The sequence below is a fragment of the Sturnira hondurensis genome, unplaced genomic scaffold (genome assembly GCF_014824575.4).
Source record: "Sturnira hondurensis isolate 20B ecotype Veracruz unplaced genomic scaffold, ASM1482457v3 Scaffold0009314, whole genome shotgun sequence".
Taxonomy (NCBI): Eukaryota; Metazoa; Chordata; class Mammalia; order Chiroptera; family Phyllostomidae; genus Sturnira; species Sturnira hondurensis.
The window spans coordinates 3433237-3457978 of record NW_028081945.1 but is presented as its reverse complement, the minus strand read 5'-3'; the positions used below and the strand labels follow the sequence as shown (position 1 = coordinate 3457978).

General features: G+C 38.3%; 1 protein-coding gene and 1 pseudogene across 1 annotated transcript in view; both read right to left on the bottom strand.

The window, feature by feature from the left end:
- The window catches only part of FBXL13 (F-box and leucine rich repeat protein 13), a 193375-nt gene that overhangs the window by 140888 nt on the left and 27745 nt on the right, over positions 1-24742 (bottom strand). The window contains exons 4-7 of the mRNA XM_037057044.1: positions 22281-22348; positions 21338-21492; positions 17202-17311; positions 15436-15603 (exon numbers count right to left, since the gene is read on the bottom strand). Of these exons, the coding sequence (XP_036912939.1) occupies positions 15436-15603; positions 17202-17311; positions 21338-21492; positions 22281-22348 (501 nt within the window). The remainder of the gene's footprint in view (positions 1-15435; positions 15604-17201; positions 17312-21337; positions 21493-22280; positions 22349-24742) is intronic.
- Positions 10846-11757, bottom strand: LOC118994448 (procathepsin L-like; annotated as a pseudogene).

Here is a 24742-nt window from a genome sequence, read left to right as displayed (position 1 = left end):
ACTGAGAGGTAAGAAAGAGAAAAACTTAGTCAAGTTAACAGTGAGATGAAAAAGTGTTTCACTTTTTCATGTGTTTCACTTGCTCATGTTTCAGGGCAAGAACATGAGCAAAGCCCTCTGGGATTTTCTGCATTCACTCCTGAAATTTTCCTCTTCTGGGATGTTTGCTTCTACCCAAGATCTGGAAATGTTTAAAGCCAGAAGTAATCCTAGAGGCCATCTAACCCAATCTTCTCTCATTTTATAGAAGAAACTACAAGTACATTATCTTTGCTAGGGATTATCAAAGTCTTTAAACTGAGATTGAGAGAGGCTAGATGCTTTGTGGGAAGTCAGTGAGCCAGCAGAGCTAAGTTTAAAAGCCAGTCTTCATGACTTGGCACCCAGTGTCTCCGTCATTCAGTCATCTAAATTCAATATGTTAATAATAGTGACTTCTACTGAGACATTACTGTGGGTGGGGCATTGTTCTAAGCACTTCATATATATTAATTTATTTACCCCTCATAATAGAAAGTGCAAGAGGTATTATTATTATCCCCCGACAAATAATACAATTTAGAAACAGTAAGATTAAGCAACAAACCCAAAGTCACACAGCTGGTGACAGAATCAGCCACCCAGACTCCAGAGCACACTCTCTCAGTATCTATATAGCTGTCTCTCTCTGTGCTGTAGTTTTTCATCCTACAAATGGATGTATCATTTTGCAAGAGTGGTTCCAATTAGTGTGTATCTTGTATAATTTGAAAGTCATTAAAACTTTGTAGTAAGATCAATTATAAACTACTTAATTTAGATAGCATTACTGATTACTGACATGATGAAAGCAAGGTCTATGGGCACAGCAATCTTCTCCCAAAATTAAACTGATCCTAAGCCAACTTTTAAATATTTTGCTTCATCTGCTTTTTCACCCACACCATAAATCAATCCAACACATGTATAGTTCCTTGATAGGGCAATGTGGTTTGGGAAACTTTCCACATGCTTATGAAACCTGGAACTATTCTCTGCTTTGTTGAATTGAGGTCAGACTGACCCCTGAGGTTATCAAAACATGGATTCAAAAGTCATTGAGAATACTCTTTTGTTTAGCAATTCTAAGTAATTTAATCCAAAAGGCCTGAACCATCTGGTTCTTCTCCTACAATATGGTTTGAGTTTTAATAGCTATCCAGGGTTTTGTTGGTTTTTTATTCCAAGTAAGATGATGAGTCACCAACACTATAAAATCTGAAGGTGATTTTATAACTTTCTGCAAGTCTACATGCTATATATCTTTTACAAACAAACAAAAAACTGTAGTTTAAAATAAAACACAGCCCTAAAACACTACTTCTATTTTTAAAACAAATAAAAAAAATTTTACATTTTAAGACAACTGCATTACTTAACTATATTATTTAGACTTTCCAAGTTCATCAACATGAGGCTATTCTCTGTATTACTTGCCAAACTACACACATACCAAAAAAAAAACCTTTGCATTTTCACAGAAACTGATCTTTGCCAACCCTCCCACTAGCTCTGAGTTTGACTGATAGTGTGTGAGCCCTACCATCTGCTAACTAAGCAGCCTTTCTTAATGAGTAAGTGATACTAAAAAAAATTATTATAAAACAGAACCTGATTTGTTTTCATGAGTTGATGTAACTGAAAGTAAAAATGAACCCTACAGTTTAAATATGTTTTCCAAGTAAGTTAAAAATGTATCCTATTCCACATTTCTTTTTTTAATTATTCCTTCAAAATATTAGGCAACCTAAATGTAAAAATCCCAATTTATTTTAAAAACTAATACTTTCAAAAACTTTAAGTAACTCACATTACATTTTTATGTTTTTACACCTTAGTTTCTCAAGTCCCTGAAAATTAGTTGACCAAAGAAGTTACCAATTTAAATGCCACTTTTAAGCTATGATTTAAAAAATAACTTTGTGGACTTCTGGTCAAGTTGGCAGCATGGGCAGACATGGCTCTCCTCTTCCCACAACCACATCAAAATTGCAGCTAAAAAATAAAACAACCATCACTCAGAACCATCAGAAATTGGATTGAATGAAGTCTGACAACTCCAGAATTAAAGAAACCACATCCATCCAGACTGGTAGGAGGGGCACAGATGCAGAATGGGCTGGTCTCTCACCCACCTGTGGTGGATAAAAATTCAGGAGGGATATCTCAGGAGCAAGGAGTCCCAGCCCCACACCAGGCCCCTCCAAGCCCAGGGTTCCAGTGCCAGGAAGATAAGTCCCCACAACGTCTGGCTGCAAAGACCAACAGGGACTGAGTTGGTGGAAGAAACTTCTGGATCCCCAAAACAGTTCCTCTTAAAAAACCCACACACAGACTTACCTACTCAGACTCACTTTCTCTGAGCTCCAGCACCAGGCTAACAGATTGAGAGGCACCAGTGGTATAGAGGGAGGAACTGAAGCATCTGGCATCAAGGAGAGCAGAGGCCATTGTCCCTTTTCTAAACATTCCCCTGGCAGACCTGGCAAGCTGGTGCCCCATCTGATATTCCATCAGCCTGGCTAGTACTGTTGGACGCACCTTGCAGATCCTCAGAGACTCCTCCCTACCCAACTTAAGGGCCCACCCAAACTGCTTTTCCATATGAATGGCTGGTCTTGGCTCATGCTTCACAACTTCCTAAATCCTCTCAAACAAGCAATAGCTGGCATCAGTGAGCCACTAGCATGGCATTAGCAGCCACCACCCTAGATTCTCAGCTTGGCTTCACCTGGGAATCTCCAAGCCCAACACAAGTAGCAGCCATCTCAGATTATTTTACAGCTCAATTGGGGTGGCCCCAGGCAAAACACAGGTGGGGGCTGACCTTAGCTTGAACCCCACTGGGCACCCCACTGGGTGTCCCAGGGCCAGCACATCCAGTAGACCACTACAAGACCACATTGGAGCACCACCACCCTGCCCCTGCACAGCTGATCCTCCATGGGGGGCAGAAATTGGTGGTAAATGGTCACAGCCAATCCTTGCAGCTGACTGGCCTGGGTAAGTCCCTACCATTGACCTACCAACAGTAATCAAGGCTCAACTACAAGAGCAGGGTATATTCAGCCCACACAAAGGGTGCACGTTGATAGGGAAGACTGCCACTGGACCCTACAGGACACCTACTGCATTAGCTCACACTACCAAGACAGGGAGTCGTAGCAGCTCAACCTAATACGTAGAAACAAACACAGGGATAATGCCAATACAAAGAGACAAGGAAACACGGCCCAAATGAAAAAACAGATAAAAACTCCAGAAAAAGCACTAAACAAAATGGAGATAAGCAATCTATCAGATGCAGAGTTCAAAACAATGGTTATAAGGATGCTCAAGAAACTTAGCAAGGGCCTCAACAGCATTAAAAATTTCCAGACAGGAATGAAAGATACACTAATTGAAATTAAGAACAATTTACAGGGAAACAACAGTAGAGTAGATAAAGCTGAGAATCAAATCAATAATTTGGAACATAAGGAAGCAAAACCAACCAATTAGAACAACAAAAAGGAAAAGGAATCCAAAAAATGGGGATGATATAAGCGGCCTCTGGGACAACTTTAAGAGTGTTGGGAACCACCCTGCCTCATTTCAGAAGCTGTAACCCCCAACCCATGCCTAAGGGTGAATAAAAAGACCTTGGGACCATAAGCCAGTAAGGAGACAAAAATTTTATCTTCCTGGCAGTGCCAGGAAGGTGGACACTGCCTCCACCCTCTTCACTTCGCCCTGCTTGGCCCCAGGCAGGTGGTTGATTAGCCAATGATGGGTAAGATTCCTCAATGGAAGGATGACCTAAATCAGTCATGGTCATGAAGGGGCCCTCAGGGAAGGACTTGGGAGACTATAGGTAAAGAGGTTAATGGACTCTCGCCCCTTGGCTTTGACATAACCTGAGTCCTCATTTTATCTGTAAAAAGTCTAATCTCTTGGCTGCCTGCATCCCCAAACTGACTTAAGCCTAAAATAATACCACAGATGGGTGCAGCCCTGTGCTGGAAAGGGCAGTTCCCCAGGGTGATCAGGCCTAACAAAGAATGCATAAAATTCCATGAAACCTATTTTGCTAAGAATGTCTTCAATTTAAATAATAAGGGTGGAAGCATAAAATTAGTTTGTTTCCTAAAGTTCATGGCCCTTTGGCTACCTGACCCTGATTCAGAATAAGCCCTCATAGTTCTTTGAATGTTATCTATTGTTTGATCATTACTGCCTGACAATGATTGATGAGTTTTATGTGTATGCCCTATATTCCTATGCAAATTAAATCCAATAAAAGCTCATTGGGGAACAGGCTGAAGATCCTTCTCCTTTGAGAGATTGGCCACCTTTCCTTCCCAAGCAGACCATTTCTTGATAGAATTATTTTATCTGTGATAGGCAGGAGGGGGCTCTGTTGAACAAGGCTCCACCACATAAGGGGTCCAACATTCACATCACAGAGGTGCCAGAAAGAGAAGTGAAAGAACAAGACATTGAAAATCTATTTGAAAAAATAATGAAAGAAAATGTCCCTAATTTGGTGAAGGAAATAGACACGCAAGTCCAGGAAGCACAGAGAATCCCAAACACGATCAATGCAAAGAGGCCCACTGCAAGACACATCATAGTTAAAATGCTAAAGGCTAAAAATAAAGAGAGAATCTTAAAAGCAACAAGAGAAAAGTAGTTAGTTGCCTACAGAAGAGCTCCTGTAAGACGGTCAGCTGATTTCTCAAAAGAAACTTTGCAGGCTAGATGAGATTGACAAGAAATATTCAAAGTCATGAAAAGCAGAGACCTACAGGCAAGATTGCTTTACAAAGCAAAGAAATCATTTAGGATCTTAGGTCAGATTAAGAGCTTGCTAGAAAAGAAAAAACTAAAGGAGCTCATCATCACCACACCATCATATGAAATGGTAAAGGGACTTATTTAAGAAAAAGAAGACCAAAACTATGGACAATAACATGGCAGTAAATATGTACCTATTAACAATTGAATCTAAAAAAACAACCTAAACAAACAAGAAGAATCAAGACAGAATCATGAATACAGAGTATTTTGAAAGTACCAGATGGAATGGGGGTGTGGGGGAATGGGTGAAGAGCTGAAGGAATTAAGAAGTACAAATAGGTAGTTATAGAATAGCCTTGGGATATAAAGTGCAGCATGGGAAATGGAGTAGCCAAAGAACTTACATGAATGACCCATGGACATGAACAATGGTGGGGTATTGCCTAAGGTAGTGGGGGTTGCTGGGTAAAGGGGGTAAAGGGGGAAAAATCAGGACAACTGTAATAGCATAATCAATAAAATATAATTTTTAATAAAAAATTAATTTGGAACTCTATTGCATAAATAAATGTAGCAAAATCAACTGTTCAGCACATAAGTGTTAGAATCATTAATTTCTAGTTTTATACTATTGTATAAATATATTATTTTATTACCTATGCATATTTAATAAACATTTTTGATAATTTATTATATTAATAAAAATTTGAGTATATCCCCCCAAATAATATTGTGCTTTAGTATCAGATCAAAATTTAGTCTTTTTTAGAAGAAAGTTACTCATATTTCTTTAATGATAGTACAATTAAACATATATATAATGGTTTTTAATTATTGTTTTGTCTTAAGAGTAAAATATTCATGTGCATTTTATTTCTTTAGATTTCCCCAAGACGAATAAATAAAATGATATAGAGGCTATAATTTTAGCCAAAGATTTAGGGAAGCCAGGTTCAAGTTTCAGTATTATAGTTGTTTGATTTTGGGAATATCATTTAACTTCTATGATCCTCAGATGTCCTTCCTGAAAAAAGCAAATATTTAGCCAAAAATTTTGATGGTTTCAGCACTCTGGCAAGCTCTCGAAATCGGACCCCCAAAGGCCTCTACATCATTTCACATGGAAGTGAAGCAGGGAAACCTGGCTGGGAAGAGGGACCAAAAGCCAGATCAAAACCCACAACATGATATTGAGGCAAGACAGTGAGAAGCTAGGAAAACTCCTGGGGAAGTGGAATGGGGAAACTGAGACAAGTTAATTAAACAAGAAAAAACACTTTGACCAATTTACAGCCAGTTAGTGAATTGCAAGACCTTATCTTCCCTAACCAAGGACACTTGAGAACAAATGGTTTATATCCCTCCTCCCGGACCATGGAACACATAGCCTCAATCACCCTGGTCAGGAAGACAGAGGACAGAGACTCAATGATTGCTGTATTTGTCAGCTAAACTCAAGGCTGGATGAAGTTAGGAGAACAAATAAGGAAAACGCAATTAAAGCCAGACAGACCCAAGATATAAGCAAAGCAGTGAAGCTGGCCAGAGAATAATCTCAAACTCCCCTATACCCTCATTTTTGATACATTAGCACAGAGGTGTCAAACTCATTTTCACCTGGGGCCACATCAGCTTCGCGGTTGCCTTTAAAGGGCTGAATGTAATTTTAGGACTGTATAAATGTAACTACTCCTTAAGTAAGTGCAAGGAGCTTAGTGCTTCCACCAGGTAGAAATAAGGTGCCAGGCTGTATAAAACAAGATGAAGGGCTGGATTCAGCTCTTGGTCATTGTGTTTGCCACCTGTCCACTAGCACATTAAAAATGCACCTGGAAAGCTGATGAATATTCTGCTGAAATTCTCCCCTAAAATTTTTGCCCATAGAAGAGAGATAAAAACCCTCAAAACAAAGGATACCAGTCCATGCTGTCTCTCTGGAGCACACCCATGTCTGTTCTCAGACACAAAGTCTTTACTTTCTTTCTCCTAAACTTTAAAGGTCTCCTTGAAATTTGCAACCAGGGGAGTAGTGGACAGAGGCAGCTCATCCATGGCTGGCCTCCTGAAGCTGTGTCTGAGGCCCCCTGACTTCCCAGTGAGCTAACCTCAGCTCACTTCTTTTCTATAATGTTTCTATGGAGCCAAAGCAGAGCCCCACCTAGGCTCTCTCCTCTTGCTTCTTCTACCCTAAGACCTTCCTTTGTTTCACTGTCCCCAGGTTTAGTAAACTTACTCTCAAAATCATTTGGACTTATATTATGAAATCTTTCCTGCATGTACTCAAGAACCCACCCATATAGATGAGCCCATGAAGACACATTTTGGGCCTGTTTCCTTTCCAGTGACAATGTCCGAAAGTAGTATTTAAAATGTCAAAATTGGCAATGATTTTCACTGTCCTGAACAACATCCTCAGTAATTCTACATGTTTCTGATATTCTGAAATGGGGTTTTCCAAAATTAACTCTAAAACTTCAAATATTCCAATATAAACTTTTCTTCATAAGGTTCAAGTGTAGTGAGGGAGATGAGAGGGGCAATGTTTTAAAGAGCAAGGACCAAAAGGGCTGAAATTGCCCAAGGTCATATTGCTAATCAATGGCTGAGGCAGGACATAGACCCAACTGAGCAACTGAGCCTGGACCTTTTTAAAAAATCATTATATTATCAAATTGAAACTTTTAATGAGAAAATATGCAAGTCCATAGCTTGTCATAACTGTTGAAACTTCCATGTTCAAATCTGTTAGATCCTAGATCACAATATGAGATCGTTTGCTGGCTCTGAGTATTTTGGTTCTTTATTAGTTGGCATATTTGGTCTCTTTGAATTGGAATATAGAAGAGCATTCTTTATGTCCTACCTTCTTAAATTCTTCCTTGCTTCTTATCTGTTGCAGTTGTGTGGGGCTCTTGTTTGTTTATTTTGGTTTTGCTATTTATTGCAACCCACACATCTTTTCTGGCAAAGAGAAATGCCCTTTTAAATACTGACTGATGAGTGGCCGTTCCAATCAGGTGCAATAAGGCCAGCTGGCTGATTAACTCACCAACCCCCCTCTCAAAGTCTCCTCCTGCCTAGCAATCTTGTAGCTATACACGGTCTAGTAATAAAGTTCTAGCCTAAAATATATCAATGAAAGTCTTCTTTAAAGTGTATTTTATTGATTATGCTACTGATTATGCAATTGATTATGTCCCAATTTTTCCCCTTTTGCCCCACCCCCACCCAGGTCTCCCCTCCCTCCAGGAATTCCCCCCTTAGTTCATATCCATGAGTTATGCACGTAAGTTATTTGGCTTCTCCATTACCTAAACTGTTCTTGACACCACCACCACCCCATCTATTCTGTATCTACCCAGTTATGCTTCTAAATCCCTATACCTTCTCTCCCATTCTTCTCCTTCCCCCTCCTAGCTGATAACCCTCAAAATGATCTCCAGCCCTGGCTGGTGTAGCTCAGTGGATTGAGCGCAGGCCTGGGAACCACACAATCGCGGTTTGATTCCCAATCAGGACTCATGCCTGGGCTGCAGGCCAGTTCCCGGCAGGGGACTCACGAGAGGCAACCATACATTGATATTTCTCTCCTTCTCTCCTTCTCTTTCCCTCTAAAGATAAATAAATAAAATCTTTAAAAAAATGATCTCCATATCTATGATTCTATTCCTGTTCTCAAAACATAGGCAATAAACTCTTTGACATTATTCCTAGTAATATTTTTTCTGGATATGTCTCCTTTGGCAAAGGAAACAAAAGAAAAAAATGAGACTACATCAAACTAAGTTTTTGCACAGCAAATGGAAATATGTGCCAATGACATTTGATAAGGAGATAATATTGATAATATAAAAGAAACTCATACAACTTAATACCACAAACAAACAAACAAATAAGCAACTTGATCAAAAAATGGCCAGAGGAACTGAATAAATACTTCTCCAAGGAGAATATAGAGATGATGCTAATAGACATGTGAAAAGATGTTCAACATCACTAATCATCACAGAAATGCAAATTAAAGCCACAATGAGATATTACCTCATACCTGTCAGAATGGCCATCATCAATAACTCAACAAACAACAAGTGTTGGTGAGGATGCAGAGAAAAGGAAACCCTCACACACTATTGGTGGGAATGCAGATTGGGGTAGCCACTGTGAAATGCAGCATAAAAGATTCTCAAAAAATTGAAAATAGAAGTACCATATGACCCAGAAATTTCATGTCTGGGTATTTATAAAAACAAATCAAAACACTAATTCAGAAAGAAGTAGGCATTAATTACAATAGCCAAGCTATTGAAGTTTCTAGCAATAGATGAATGGATAAAGAAGAAGTGGTAAATATATAAAATGAAACAGTATTCAGCCATTAAGAGAATGAAATCTTGCCATTTGAGACAACATGGACAGACCTAGAGGGTATCATGCTAAGTGAAATGTTAAAGGGAGAAAGCCATACCAAATTATTTCACTTATATATGGGATCTAAAAAACAAAACAAATGAACAAACAAAACAGAAACAAACTCATAGATACAAAGAACATTTTTATGGTTGCTAGATGGGAGGGGGTTTGAGGGAATGGGTGAAAAGGAGAAAGGGATGCAAATGTTCAAATTGCTAGTAATGAAAACAGTCATGGGGAGGTAAAGTACAGCATAGGAAATATAGTCAACAATATTGAAATAACTATGTATGGTGTCAGATCACTTTGTAAGGTGTGTAGATGTCTAATCATTATCTTGTACATCTGAAACTAACATAATGTAATATTGTATATCAAATGCAATTAAAAAATTATAAATGTAAACAGAAGCTATAGGGATAATAAAACTAGTAGGTGGAGTCTTTAAAACAGCTGTTATAAAAATGTCCAAAGATTTAAAAGAAAAATGAACTTCATAAGGAGCAAAGTGGAAATCTTTTAAGTGAATCAAATAAAACTTTTAAAGTAGTGAAAAAATTTCCTGGACACTTACTCAAGCAAGATGAGAAGGACGTCTATCCATATGGAAGGACAACCCGTGGATGATATTGGGGCCAAAGAGGGAAGAGGATACTGGCCCTAAGAAGAGGCAGCCAGAGTGGGATGTCAGAGCTTGATCAGGACATGGAGGGTGAGCCTAGGAAGGGTACGATCCCAGGGGCCAAGTGGGATGTGGAAAGTGGCTAAGGGGAGGGAAGGGTGGCATGGCACTGGGTAAAGAACCTACAGAGTATAAGGAGAGCATCCCCAAAGAAGGGCAACCTATGCAAGAGTGTCAGCATCCAAGTAGGATAAGGGGGCATCTATGTAGGAAGGCACTTGGCTCAGGTTTGGGTTTTTTGTGGGGTTTTTTTTTTCAGTTCAAAGTTAGGTAGGCAACTGCATAGTGGGAAAGGTAGGCGGATGTCAGAGCCCACGTGGTGTGAGGTGGCCTCTCTGTATGAGGGCAACCTGATAAGAAATGTCAAAGACTAAGCAGGATGAGGAAGGTATCCACAGGGGAGAGGAGAGGGGCAGAAATGTGTATGACCGGTTACACATAGGGGGAGTGAGTAAATAAGTACATACAACCAAATCTCAGTTCTCAACTGTCTTGGTTCTCAAATAATACATTTCTCAACCAAGTTGTTCACAGACAAAAATGTCTCAGTTGTGTAACAAAGCTTGGCAGTCTGGATTCTCTACCCAACAACCCTTTCATGCTGATACCTGTATGATCAGGCAGGTGTCTCTCGGGCAACAAAGGAGATTCAGTTTTTCTTTCTGCATATAAAATTGTTTTCTTTTAAAAGGTAAAACTTTATATTATTTTAAAACATGAAATTTCAACAAAACATAAAATTTCAAAATTACCAGACGAGTCAATCACACAAAGCTCTTTACAGCAGTAAAGAAGTGGTAACATTACCAATGTAGTCATCACAGAATTCAATTCACAACTTGGGCCTTCAAGATTCAAGTGTTTTATCCCATGCAGTAAAGTGTGGTCAGTTTTAAGATAAAATTCCTCCTCTGGATATCTTATTCTCAGTCAAGTCATTCTTTATGACCATCATCTCACACAGTAGGATAGCTGGCTGCAGTGGCAATTCCAGAGTGGTAGTTCCAGTCTTTGGCCATCTGTATATAGCCATTCATGCCCCAACGTTTACCCCTGCTGTTGTTGACAATCCAGTATTTATCGTTACTTGATTCTCTCCTTCAAAGCCATAGCCAACTACCAGAATGCTATGGTCTAGGTTTCTGCTGCTGCAGTGTGGATGATAATAAATTCCTTCTTTATAGAACCAGAAGCTAAAATGGCTTGCATCTATAGCAACAGAGATGGGCCCCACAGTGGCCACAATGGCCACTGCCTTCATAAGGGACCTCTCCTGCTGATGGATATCCACAAAGCCAGCATCATTGGCAACAGAATTTTTGGGCTTATATTTGCAGAATACAACCTTTGCATGATATGGATAAGATTCCTCTGAGTCCAGGCCTTTCTTGGACTTAATACACTGGAATGCATTACCCATTAGGCCAACATTGCAATCTTTATTGCCTTGAGGCTGAGAGCAGTTCACAGGGTTCTGCTCACTCAGTGAAATAAGATTTCCAGTTTTCTGGAACATCTGTCCTTAAAGAGCACCAGTTGCACTAAAAGCCCAACAGGAAGCACAGTGACCTCGATTCTTCACAGGTAGTATGTAGCCTTCCTCTCTCCAGTCCACAGTTGAGGAGATTTCAGCAAAGAGAGGCTCCTGGAAAATAGTTTTCCTTGTGCTTCTGATATTGAAAGCCATTCATCACCTGCCTAAATTCTTCATTGGTCATGTCTCCAAAGGCATTTATTGCCAAGGTAAAGATATGTTTCCCTAGGTTGTATTCCTGGTTGTGCACATAAATCATTTTCATAGTCTTCTCCCACACTGCTGTCCTCCATCCTTCATTTAAGCTGTATAGTTTCATGTGCACTGCCTTCCACTGGTTCCATTGTGCATCTAAACTTCCATCAAGTTTTGGAGCAGCTGAACCTATTCCTAAGTAAAAGGCAGTCAGGAAGAGTGAAAGATATTGTTTCAAAAACCTGTGGTGGGTGGGGTCCACACAAGCATGTCCAGGGGTCTTTGAGACTGGAGATTCAGCTTTCAAGTAAATCGTTTCTTGAACAGTTTTCCAGAATGTATTAAGTTCTAGAACCGAGGTTCCACTGTATCTTAAGAATAATGAGAGCTGGGATTCTCACTGTTGGAGAAGGACATTGCAAGTTGGAAAGGGAAAAAAACTGGAAATGAGTCCTGTGGTGCTAAATTGGAACTGGAAGTATTCATGTGCAATTCAGGTTTTCAGGATGTAGAGGTATGTAGATGTGGAAATAAATGTGCATATATGTGTACTACTTATAGTCTCTAGTTAGCAATGAACACAGGTAGTGCTCAAATTTGAATTTTATCTACAATTTTAATTTAAAATGACTTGGGGAATCTTGCATCAATGTGGGGCAAGGGAAGTACAAGGAGAACCTAAGATCGTGCTGTGCTGAAAAGTAAGAAACTGCTCAAAAGAATGATGCTTACAGATCACAGGACACTGAAAGCAACTGGAAAGGGCTCCCACTGTCCCAATCTGGGAGAGATTGAACATCAAAATAAATAGGAATAGTAAAGGATTATAACCAAGTGAATAAAATGGAAAACCAGGAATCCATGCTGATATAAATAAACTAACCAAGAATTTGATGAGGAATGGGAATGTTTATGTATTTTAAAGTAAGTACCCACCAAAATCCATACTAGTTGCAAAGGGGGAAACTGAATAGTAGAGAAGCTTGGCAGACACCACCTTAATCAAGCCATCAAACTGAACATCGCCAATCGTGGGCAAGTCGAAATCCTGTGCCACTGATATGATGCAGTGAGAAGAACACAGCATGATATCTGTGGTATTTCTAAGAAAAAATGCATAACCTCAATACATCCCTGAGACAACATAAAACAAGTTCAAATTGAGAGATATTCTACAATAAAACTGGCCCGATCTTCACATCAAGGGTATAAAAACTGAAGAAAGATGGAGGAACAGTTGCAGACTGAAGGAAACTAAGGAGACATGACAATCAATTGTTCTGTGTGATTCTGGACTGGATCCTTTTTCATTTTGGGGCACTATTATAGAATGAGTAGAGAAACCTGATTGGGTCTGAGGATTTTGATGGCTGACTATAAGAGAATGTCCTTGTTTGTAGAAAATACACTGATAATATTAAGGGTGATAGGGTATCACGTCAGCAAGTTACTCTTAACTCACTCAGGAAAAATAGTTCCTTGCACTGTACTTGCAACTTTTCTGTAAGTTTGAGGTCATTCAAAATAAAAATAGCCTTCTTGGATCACTCCTGGTGCTGCTTGTGTGCTCATTCATGATGGACCTGGTACCTCTTTTGGGAGGTGGCTACTGAGGAAACTCTAGTGCTCACCATGGCCGATGAAAAGCCCAAGGAAGAGTCAAGACTGAGAACATAATCATGTTAATTAGAAGGTGGCGAGGCAGGATAGTTCTGTGGTGCAGTTTAAGATTAAGAGGCACACACCTAATGAAAGCCTATTGTGAACAACAGGGTTTGTCAGTGAGGCAGATCAGATTCTGATTTGATGGATAACCAATCAATGAAACAGAAACACCTTGGAACTGGAAGATGAAGTTATAATTGATGTGCTCAAGCAGCAGAGAGGAGATATCCACTAAAAAGGGACTCTGCTACTTTACTCAAAAACTCTGTTCCTCAAAAAAAACAACAACAACAAAACAAAACAAAAAAACCTCTGTTCCTCCAGAGCAAGAAGACACTCTCAACGATATACTGCAGTTTGGTTCTACTACATCCTGGCTACTATAGTATGTAATAGTTTTATCTATTAATTCATTTCCCCATTCCCATTCCTTTATTGTATGTAATGGAATGTATGTGCAAAAAATTAAAGAATATATAAATATATATACTGGCTAAAATATAAGTGACTGTTTAAAGCAAAATAATAAATTATATTATAGAGTTTATAAATACATAGAAAAAAAGTATGGTGATAGTAGCATAAAGTGGAGGAGAAAGAAAATGAAAGCATACTCTTGTTGGGTTCTTACATTACATGTGAAGTAGTCAAAAACTATTTGAAGGCATAATTTGTAATAAATTGAAAATGCATCTTGTAAAAGCCTAGAGCAGCCACTGATAAAATAAACAAAGAAACATTAGTAGTCAAAAGTGTAGGAGTTCAAAGACAAAAACCAGCTATGTAACTGTAGAAAGGAGAGCATAACTGTCTGGCTTAGAAAAACAGCTAAGAATGACATAGTAATGTGACACAAAAACAGAAATAGTTAGGACAACAGTGATAGACTTTATTACATAAGGCTTTAAAAGTTTGTTCATCAAAAGACTCCACAGGCATAACTGAAAGCAATCATCAAGTGTAGGGGTGGGGGAATCTCAAATATATTCGAGAAAAAAAGGGTTCTTATTACCAATATATTAAGAGTTACTACAAACTAGTAAGAAAGTTATAGAAATTCAAGTTTTAAAAAGAATAAGATATGAGCAGGTAATTTATAAATATGGAATAACAGGCAAAAATATCTTTTTAAAGAAATTTTACTTATTTATTCTTAGAAAGAGGAAAAGGGAGAGAGAAAGAAAGGGTCAGAGAAGCATCAATGTGTGGTTACCTCTCGTGGGCCCCCTACTGAGGACCTGGCCCACAACCCAGGCATGTGCCCTGATTGTGAATGTCACCAGAGACCCTCTGGTTCACAGGCCAGTGCTCAATCCACTGAGCCACACCAGCCAGGGCAAAAATACCTTTATCCTAATTTCATGATATATATAAAATACAAGATTATATAGATATAGCTATAGATAGATATAGATATAGATATAGATAGATAGGTATAGGTATAGATATAGATAGATCTTGTCCCCCAAAATAACTTAAGCTCAATTCTGTACATTTAGAAGGGTGGATTCATTACATGGGATTTTATCATGTAAAGCTGCCATCAACCAGAATAAGTAAGGTGCCACTTCACAACTCATCCACCATTTATCAGGTAATCCCAGCCAGTGGAAATCATCTACCCATCAAAATATGAGAGAATATAACCAGTATTTGGAATTAAGTTTCATCTTTCAGAGATCACTTCAATGAGTTGGAAGATATAGATACATGATTCTTGCTTTTATGAATTCACAAAGGAAGAGAAATTATATGTGTAAATATTTTAATAACTGAAAGTTGCAATAAAACAAGTCCCATGCACATTCCAGAGTGGAGGCATAATTTTAAGATTAGAGAATTAGAAATTAGAGATTAAAAGGTAAGCATTGGGTATCTAAAATCTGATGCACCTTAATGATAATATATGTGTGAAGGATGAAGAAAGAACATACTTTTTATCTTATTTCCTACATCTTTAATTTTTCCATTTTGATTGTTATATTTATCTTATAGCCATCCAAATGGACAGCCTCCAAAAAAAATGAACCCACAGATAATTATAAAACTACATTTCCTCAAAATATAGCTTCTATCATTCATGTAAGCTTTATAAAACCACTCTTTAAACAAACATTGTGAAAATAACTAGTTAAGACAAATTCATACGAACCTGTAATACTGCTCTTTCTGGTAATTGTGAAATGTCACATTCAGGAATCTCACCTACAAAACTGTCTTCCAACAGTTTTTGTTCAGGAGGAATGACTTGTTCTTCAACAGCTCTTTGGTATTTTATCTTGTTTCTCCATTTTTTCAACTGAAGTTCATGTTTTAACAACTGCCAACAAAATAATTGACAAAGTCCATTGAATTGTTATTAGGCTTAAATGAGATGATATATAAAACACAATGCTTGACACAATGATAGTCTGTGTTAAACATTATTATTATCATCAGTACATGAATTATCATTATCCAGAGCATGTTTAATATTCTCTGAACCACCAAAGCATTACAGATCATTAGTTGTCATATGACATCGGCACAGGCAGCCACCTTAAAAACGTGGCCCAGCCTCCTCTTTTATAAACAAGAAAGCTGAAGCCCACCATGCCAAGATTCTGGTAACAACAGAACCAGCATTTGGGTTATGAAAGGGAAGTAGTAAGCAGAGAAATGAAAAGGAGAGTCAGAAAGAAAGAATTTGGGGAGTTGCCTGATTTATCATTACAGAAAGTCCCAACTTTAGCTTTTCATACAGTCTTGAAAGCTGTATAATAAAGGAAGAAGCCTCAAGGGTAAATAAGAGTTCCACTCATTCACACACAAACATTCACACACATGATTTTACTTTAATATACATATACATATTAGACCCTAAGGAGGAACATGCATTGGAAAACTGGCATGCAGAAACTTCCCGTGAGAGTCCTCCTGGTGCACACCATCCTCACTCTGCCTAGGTGCCTGCAGAATGCTTGTGTGACCAAAAATCACATAGCTAGGAGAAAATGTTTTTCTAAATACCCCATTGATGAAATAATCATATACATGCACGTTAAGGATAATGCTATTATTTTATATGCAACATGCATGTTATACATATACTAATATGTATCTACTGTGTGCAAAACATTATGCTCAGTATACGGAGCTGTTTAAGAGAACCACACTGTCTGCTCACAGGGCTGTTCAGTTTAAGGGAGGTATGCTAGGGGCAGACTGGTCAGGTAGTGTTACCTACTTCCCCATTGGACAACCAATGATCAGACATGTAGGGCTGGAGTCAAAATTCTAGGATACACACAGTGGTGGAAAACAATGAATGAGCACACTTAAAACATTAGTACCCAAAGTATAACTACTTAACTGGCAACATTGAAAATGTAGGTCCTCCTACATTTTGGGGTCCTCCATTTTAATTGCTGTAATTCCTAGTGGGTATCCCAGTTAAGAATTATCCTTTAAGCTTAACAATTTAATAATTTTAAAAATAATTTAACATTAAAATTATAATTTATTAAATTGACTGTTTAAAAAGAATAAATAGCAATTTAATCTCTAGAAAAATAAATTTATTCCATCTTTATTATTTATTCTTCTATTATAATCATATTGGATAGTTTCTTTTCCATTTTAAATATCTATCACTATCTAAATACTTGCATTAAAAATCCTCAGTATCTTTATAAGAAATTTAGACAAAATGTTAAAAGATTTTTTCACTGATGTTCATAGTTGAAAAGAAACAACAGAAATCTTCTGGTTAGCTAAAGCGTAATTTAAATTATCAAGTTAAAAGAACACACACCCAATCTAAAGCGCATAATAGTCAGAATTTTAGTATTTTCCACACATAGCATTGTTATCTAAGGAAACATCAATATAACAGCAAAATTTTGTTCCCAAAAAAAATAACTTTCCAATATACCATACCAGCTCATGTTCTCTCTTTTGATATTGATGTCTTGCTTTATCTCTCCATTTAGTAAGAATATTTATTAGCTTGTTATAGTGGAATATCTGTTGTATCCGCAATAGTATATCTGAAAAAAATTATTAGGTTACTGTATAAAGTTCAAACTGTTTCCCAAAAAAGTGTTTAATATATTATCATGTTTATTATATAAACCAGTGTTGTGTCTAATAGTTTTTGTTTGATTTAACTACTTCCAAAATTAATTACTTTTTACAAGAGTAAATAGTACTCCTGAGATTTTATTAGCCTGTAAACATCACCTTTTCCCTTAGAAATTAAGATGTAGTAGATGTAATAATTGCTGAGACATGTATATACTGAGGTCTGTCCACAAAAAGTCCAATGAGAATGATTTATGCAACATGGATGTAACCTTTCAGTCAAGGAGAGTGGGCTGAAATGTGCATGTGTGAATGATGATGACTTCACTGTACTAGTCAGTGGGGGCAGCAGGTGCTGTTGAGTGAGCATGTGTACTGTGTAGCTGTCACATTCAAAATGACTGCACAAGCAGAGCAAGGAATCTGCAACAGATTTTGTGTTAAGCTTAAGCATTTCTCTTCAGAAAGCATTCAGATGACTCAGAAGTCCACAGCTGTGGCAACTGGTGATTGGCAACTTCATTTACAACAATGCACCCACTGATGCATCGTGTCTTGTGCAGAGTTTTTTGGTGAAACATCAAATCACCCAGGTGACTCAGGCCCACTACAGCCCAGATTTGGTGTTCCTGACTTCTGGCTTTTCCCAAAACTAATGGAGAATTTAAAGCTCTGGTAATCAAAATGCTCACAGAACAGACTGAGCTTGGTTGGAAAATGAAAGAACAAATGAAAGATACCCAAAATGAAATAAAGCAAAATATTCAGGGAACCAATAGTACCAAGAAGGAAACCAGGATTCAGAGCAATGATTTGGAACAAAAGGAAGAAATGAACATCCAACTGGATCAGAACGAAGAGACAAGAATTCAAAAAATGAAGAGAAACTTGGGAACCTCTGGGACAACCTGAAATGTTCCAATATATGAGTTATAGGGGTGCCCGAAGAACAACAACAGCAAGAAACTGAAAACTTATTTGAATAAATAATGAAGGAAAACTTCCCCAATCTGGTGAAGAAAAGAGACTTCCAGAAAGTCCAGGAAGCCCAGAGAGTCCCAAAGAAGTTGGATCTAAAGAAGAACACACCAAGGCACATCATCATTAAGTTACCCAAGATTAAAGACAAAGAGAAAATCCTAAAAGCAGCAAGAAAAAAGGACATAGTTACCTACAAAGGAGTGCCCATATCAGCTGATTTCTGAAAAGAAACCTTACAGGCAAAAAGGGCCTAGAAAGAAGTATTCCAAGTCATACAAGGCAAGGACCTGCATCCAAGATGACTCTACCCAGCAAAGCTTTCATTCAGAATGGAAGGGCAGATAAAGAGCTTCCCAGATAAGGTCAAGTTAAAGGAGTTCATCATCACCAAGCCCTTATTATATGAAATGTTAAAGGGACTTATCTAAGGAAAAGAAGATAAAAATATGAACAATAAAATGACAACAAACTCAAAACTATTAACAAGTGAACCAAAAGAGAAGAAAAACAGTGAAAAACAAAAACTAAGCAAACAACCAGAACAGGAACAGAACCAGAGAAATGGACATCACACAAGGGGAGATCAGTGGGGAAGGGAAAGGGAGGAATAGGGGGGGAAAGTTAAGGGAAGAAGAAGCATAATTAAAACTGATGGGGAAAGATAAAAATGGTATAGGAAACAGAGGACTTAAAGAACTTATATGTATGACCCATGGACATGAACTAAGGTGGGAGGGAATGCTGGAGGGTTGGGGGGGCAGGGTGGAGGGGGAAGAAAGGGGGGAAATTGGGAAAACTGTAATAGCATAATCAATAAAAATACTTTTAAAATATTTTTAAATGTATTTTATTGATTATACCATTACAGTTGTTCTATTCCCCCCCTTCATTCCTCTCCACCCCCACATTCCCTCCCCCACCATTCTCCCCTCCTTAGTTTATAACCATGTGTCTCAAGTTCTTTAGATTCTATATTTCCCCCACTATTCTCGCCCTCCCCCCTATCTATTTTCTACCTACCATCTATGCTATTTTCTGTGCCTTCTCCCCACTTCTCCCCCTCCCACCCCCCTGTTTCTAACTCTCCATGTGTTCTTCATTTCTATTGTTCCACTCCTGATCTAGCTGTCCTCTTGGTTTGCTTTTGTTTTAGGTGTGGTTGTTAATAACTGTGTGTTTGCTGTCCTTTCACTGTTCATATTTTTCATCTTCTTTTTCTTATATAAGTCCCTTTAGCATTTCATATAATAAGGGCTTGGTGATGATGAACTCCTTGAACTTGATCTTATCTGAGAAGCACTTTATCTGTCCTTCCATTCTAAATGAAAGTTTTGCTGGATAAAGCAATCTTGGCTGTAGGTCTTTGGATTTCATGACTTGGAATACTTCTTTCCAGCCCCTTCTTGCCTGTAAGGTCTCTTTTGAGAAATCCACTGACAGTCTGATGGGTACTCCTTTGTAGGTGACTGTCCCCTTATCCCTTGCTGCTTCTAGGATTCTCTCCTTCATTTTGGTCTTGGCTAATGTAATTATGATGTGCCTTGGTGTGTTCCTTCTTGGGTCCAACTTCTTTGGGACTCTCTGAGCTTCCTGGATTTCCTGGAAGTCTATTTCCTTTGCCAGACTGGGGAAGTTCTCCTTTATTATTTGTTCAAATAAGTTTTCCACTCGTGGCTGTTTCTTTCCCCCTTCTGGTACCCCTATAATCCGGATGTTGGAACGTTTAAAGATGTCCTGGAGGTTCCTAAGCCTCTCCTCATTTTTTTGAATTCTCATTTCTTCATTCCTTTCTGGTGGGATGTTTTGTTCTTCCTTCTGGTCCATTCCATTGATTTGAGTCCCAGTTTCCTTTCCATCACTATTGGTTTCCTGGACATCTCCCTTCATTTCAATTAGTTTAGCCTTCATATGTTCCTCTAATTTGTGACTATAATCCACCAGTTCTGTGAGCATCCTGATAAATAGTGTCTTGAATTGTGCTTCTGAGAGGCTGGCAATCTGTTGGTCGCTTAGAGTTATTGGCTCTGGGACTTTGAGTTCTTCTTGCACCATCTTTTGGGCTGTTCGTGCCTGTTCCGTAGCAGGATCGGAGCCCTCAAGTGTTCACTAGAGCAGGGCAACTAAGTCGCTGGGTTGTGACGGTTGTATATGGGGGCGGGGTCAAAAAGGGACAATGGCTTCCCGTCTTCCGCTTGCCTCCATGGCCCCCACCAGCGCCACAGCCACCACTGTCACCAGGCCCACGCGTTTCGTTCCACTGCACGTAAGTGTGCCACCTCCATCAGCCCTCCACCACTGGGTTTGCCCCCTGGGGCCTGTGTGGTCCGTCTCACTGTGCGCGAATGTGCAACCGCGGTCAGTCTGCCCCGCACCCCAACTGGTTCCGGGCTGCCTGCGCGCCTAGCCTAGGTTGGGGGATCTGTCCTTACCGACCCAGCTCCGCTGCTGGCTCCGCCTCTCTTACCGTCCCAGTTGAACGGTTTGTAGTTGTTGGACTTCTGTATAATTTAATTTTCTGGTCTTTGTGTGTGTCCTTGTTCTCCAAACCTTTGTTGTATTCAAACTTGGTTGTGGGAGAAGGCACAGTGTTTCTACCTATGCCTCCATCTTGGCAGAAGTCCACTTTTAAAATATTTTAATTAGTGGCTTTATATTTCATGACAATTCTCTAGATACAAACCTAATAAACTCTCTAGTATCAACTATGCTTAACTATTAAGTTTTTTAAAATATTTTATTTATTTATATTTTTAGAGGGGGGAGAAAGGAGAAAGAGAGGGAGAAAAACATCAATGTGTGGTTGCCTCTCATATCCCCTACTGGGGACCTGGCCCACAACACAGGCATGTGTCCTGACTGGGAATTGAACCAGCGACCCTTTGGTTCACAGGCTGGCACTCAGTCCACTGAGCCACACCAGTGAGGGATTAATTGTTAAGCTTTTTGTTTGTTTGCTTTTATTCTTTGAATTTAGGAATACAGAAAATACTTCCTACTGTGTAAGAATTTACCTTTAAGTTGTTCTTTTTGAGCTTTCACATAAGAGTGCCAGTGACGAAATACATATTTTTGAAGTCTGAAATTGTTATAGTTCATTGCTCTTTCCTTTTTTTCAGGCAGAATTTCATCTTCATCTGTGCGAGGTATTCTTAGGTCTTTCCAACTGCTACAGCCAAAACATAGAGAAAATAATATTTTAATGTTATGGCAATACATTATTACATAAATTGAGAAAGGGAAAAAGTAACTCCTCCTTTATCTCCTCAAAAACCATAGCATAGAAGGAAATCATTGTAATATTTGTATTGCTTTATCTAGCCAGTGTTTGCATTTCCTGTGAGCTTGCACTACCCTTTTCTACACTTCTGAAGCCCAGAAAAACTCTTAAATCCAAATTTTTTCTTTTCATAACTTATGTAGAGGCAAAACAGACTAATTTTGCATCAAAATCTCTCTGCCTCTGACACATGGCTGTTCATAGACTTTCTCTATTTTATTTCATAAGAATATGTATCTCACTGTAGAAATACTAATACATTCAAACATGTTTGGTTCCAATATGCTGGCCCAGACACCACTAAAGATGTTATATAAAATACATAGTATTTACAAAGATGACCTTCATAAAATTATTTTTAAAAATGAATCTAAATTCCAAAACATATCTGGCTCCAAAGCTTTCCATAATTCTCTTATAAAAGAATTATGGACCTATTTTTCAGTTTTGGAGTTCTATTTTTAAAAAAAGACAAAGTGATACCTTGAATAAGTAAAGAACATATTTTAAGTAAGTAAAAGCCAATCAATTATAAAAATAAATAATAAAATGGCGGAGACATGATTAAATAGATAAAATCAGCACAACTGACCAAAACTGGGCTTTTCTTCATATGGAGACTATCAAGACTAAGAACACAAAGAGGAAGAAATAGTATGTAAAAATCACATTCTTACCAGAAGTGGGTCTTTACTAAATGTCCCGTATAAAAAGTACATGCTTTTATCATCAATTCTGGAGTCATCTAAAATGAATAAAATAAAAAACGGAAATAAATGCGGTGTGCAGGCCACCTCTGGGAGGTGCACAGGAAAATGAGACCAATGGTTGCGTCGGGGGAGCACAACCTGAGTGAGGAGACAGGAACAGACAGGAAGAACTACACACCATTTATTTATGTAGTTTGGAATTTCATTGTGTATGCCTATTACCTATATTTTAAAAGTTAAAAGCACAGCTTAGAATTTTTCCATTATAGTGCGCTTGCTTTAAAGCATCTTAAGGTAAGTGCTATGGCATTGCTCTCAGCAGCTGTGTGGACGGAATTGTAGCGTCGTGGGCCTGCTGGTCGCAGTGTCACTATTAAATGGAACGATTTTGCATTCTCAAGAGTATAAAATGAGATTTTTCTTTTAAAATAGAGCATACAGAAATCCCTGTGTTATCAAGCAGAAATAAAAACCATAAATTAAAAATCCAAACTGAGGAGTATGCTGAAAAAGATGCAAATTTACCACTTGCAACTATTTATAATAATACACATTAATATGTGGGAACAGCTAAGGATTGCTGAAATCATCTACCACCTATCCATTCCTTAATATATTAGCACATTTATTATATGTACATGGCTGCTGTAAAGTACTAATGATATATATTTTCTCTTACGTTATTGCCACCCTCTTCACTGTATAAATACACAAACATATGGTTGCATCTATTTGTTATAGAAATGTTTGGTTCAAATCCATTCCAACTGCCCTGAATTCTGAATTCTAATTTTCTAAGTCAACCCTTTTTCACCTTTGCATATTGCTGTAAATCTTTGTTAAGTTAATAATCAAGAATTTACTTCATGCACATAACAAAGGCCTTTGGGCCCCCTGAATATGAAATTCAGTAATGACATTTGGAAATCTTCACTTTTGATGGGGATTATATGCAAATTATTCTTGTGGTAAGGGAGAATATAAATCACTAAAGTCATTCTTTACTAAATGATGCTAAATTCTGCTTTTGGGGGTGAGGTAGGGAGAAGAATTCAGATAAGTAGAGTAAAAATATTGTGACTGTCACAAAAAAGCAATGAGGTGGCAGAGGCAAAGACAATTTCATCTATATTTCTATTTTTCTGCTCTGGTGTTGGTCCCTCAATTTCTTAAGCCTAACTTCTCTTTAGAAGATATAACCTGAAAAGTGCTACATAAATATCTATAATAAATGGCACAGTTCATAAAATATGAATATATTGTACCATCAAATGTGTAATTCAAAATATTATGATAATAATGACTTAGAAAAGAAAATTATAATTCAGCCACTTGAACTTGACTTTCTAATGATCAACTCTAAATCAGCATAAAAGTATTATTTCTAGTCTATTATTTCTATTATTTGAGTTTGTAATTGTAATATTCCCTTCTTTTAGTACTTCTTTCCCTAAATTCTTGTTTTAACTTCACATATATTGTTCACCCAGTTTTAAAAAAATACTAATAGGATTAAAATAACCACAATTTTTCCTCATTATTGGCATCCTCTTGTTTTCTCCACTGGAAAAAGTGCTTTAAGAGAGCATCTCCCCGGGACCAGTGACCTGCAACAAGTGCTCCAGGCCAGTGATGCCCTGTCCGGAGCTTGGGGTTGGGTATGTGTCAGCCCAAGGCAGCTCAGCAGCACCTCTGCCCAGACTACCTACCAGTCGCATGCTGGTACACTGGGTAACATGTTTTTATTCCCAATGCTCAAAGTTTTCACACTGATGCTCAACATGCTTTCTATTCTTCACATGCTTCGCAACATGCTTTCTATTCTTCACATCCATTGTATATTGGTTAACTGCTTGTGATTGGAAAATATTCTCTGACCTTTTTATTCCAGCTGGCAGTGCATAGCACAGAGTAGGAGCTCAACAAATATGTATGGGTGGATTGAATTAGACAACAGCCTAGATGCAGGCCATTTCTCAGCCATGTGGCCACTACAAATGGAGTGTAAAGGATTCAGACAACTTTGTGGGGAAGGTGCTGGATAAAAAAAACAACTTGGTGTTGGTATAGAGGACCTCAGAGTGAAATCCCTATTTCCAGACCCTCACAAACCATTTACCCCAATTTCTCGCAACAGCTGCAGGACACAGGCACCTGCTAGTTGTAACTGAAGAGAGGGGTAAGGAGTGAAAGGTTCATCACTGTACAGCTTCTGAGAGTTCAATTATATTGGAAAACAAGCTTCAAGTCTGAAAATTAAAGAGAAAATTCAGCCATGGGAGGTAGTTTCTGAAGTTAAAGAGGGGCGATGTCAAAGTAATGAATTAGTTGTAAAAGAATTTTTCCAACATTTACTTAGACTTTGACATTCCTCTTTTCTTTGAGACCTGTGGTCCCCTCTCCAGAGATTGATTAGAATCACCTATGAA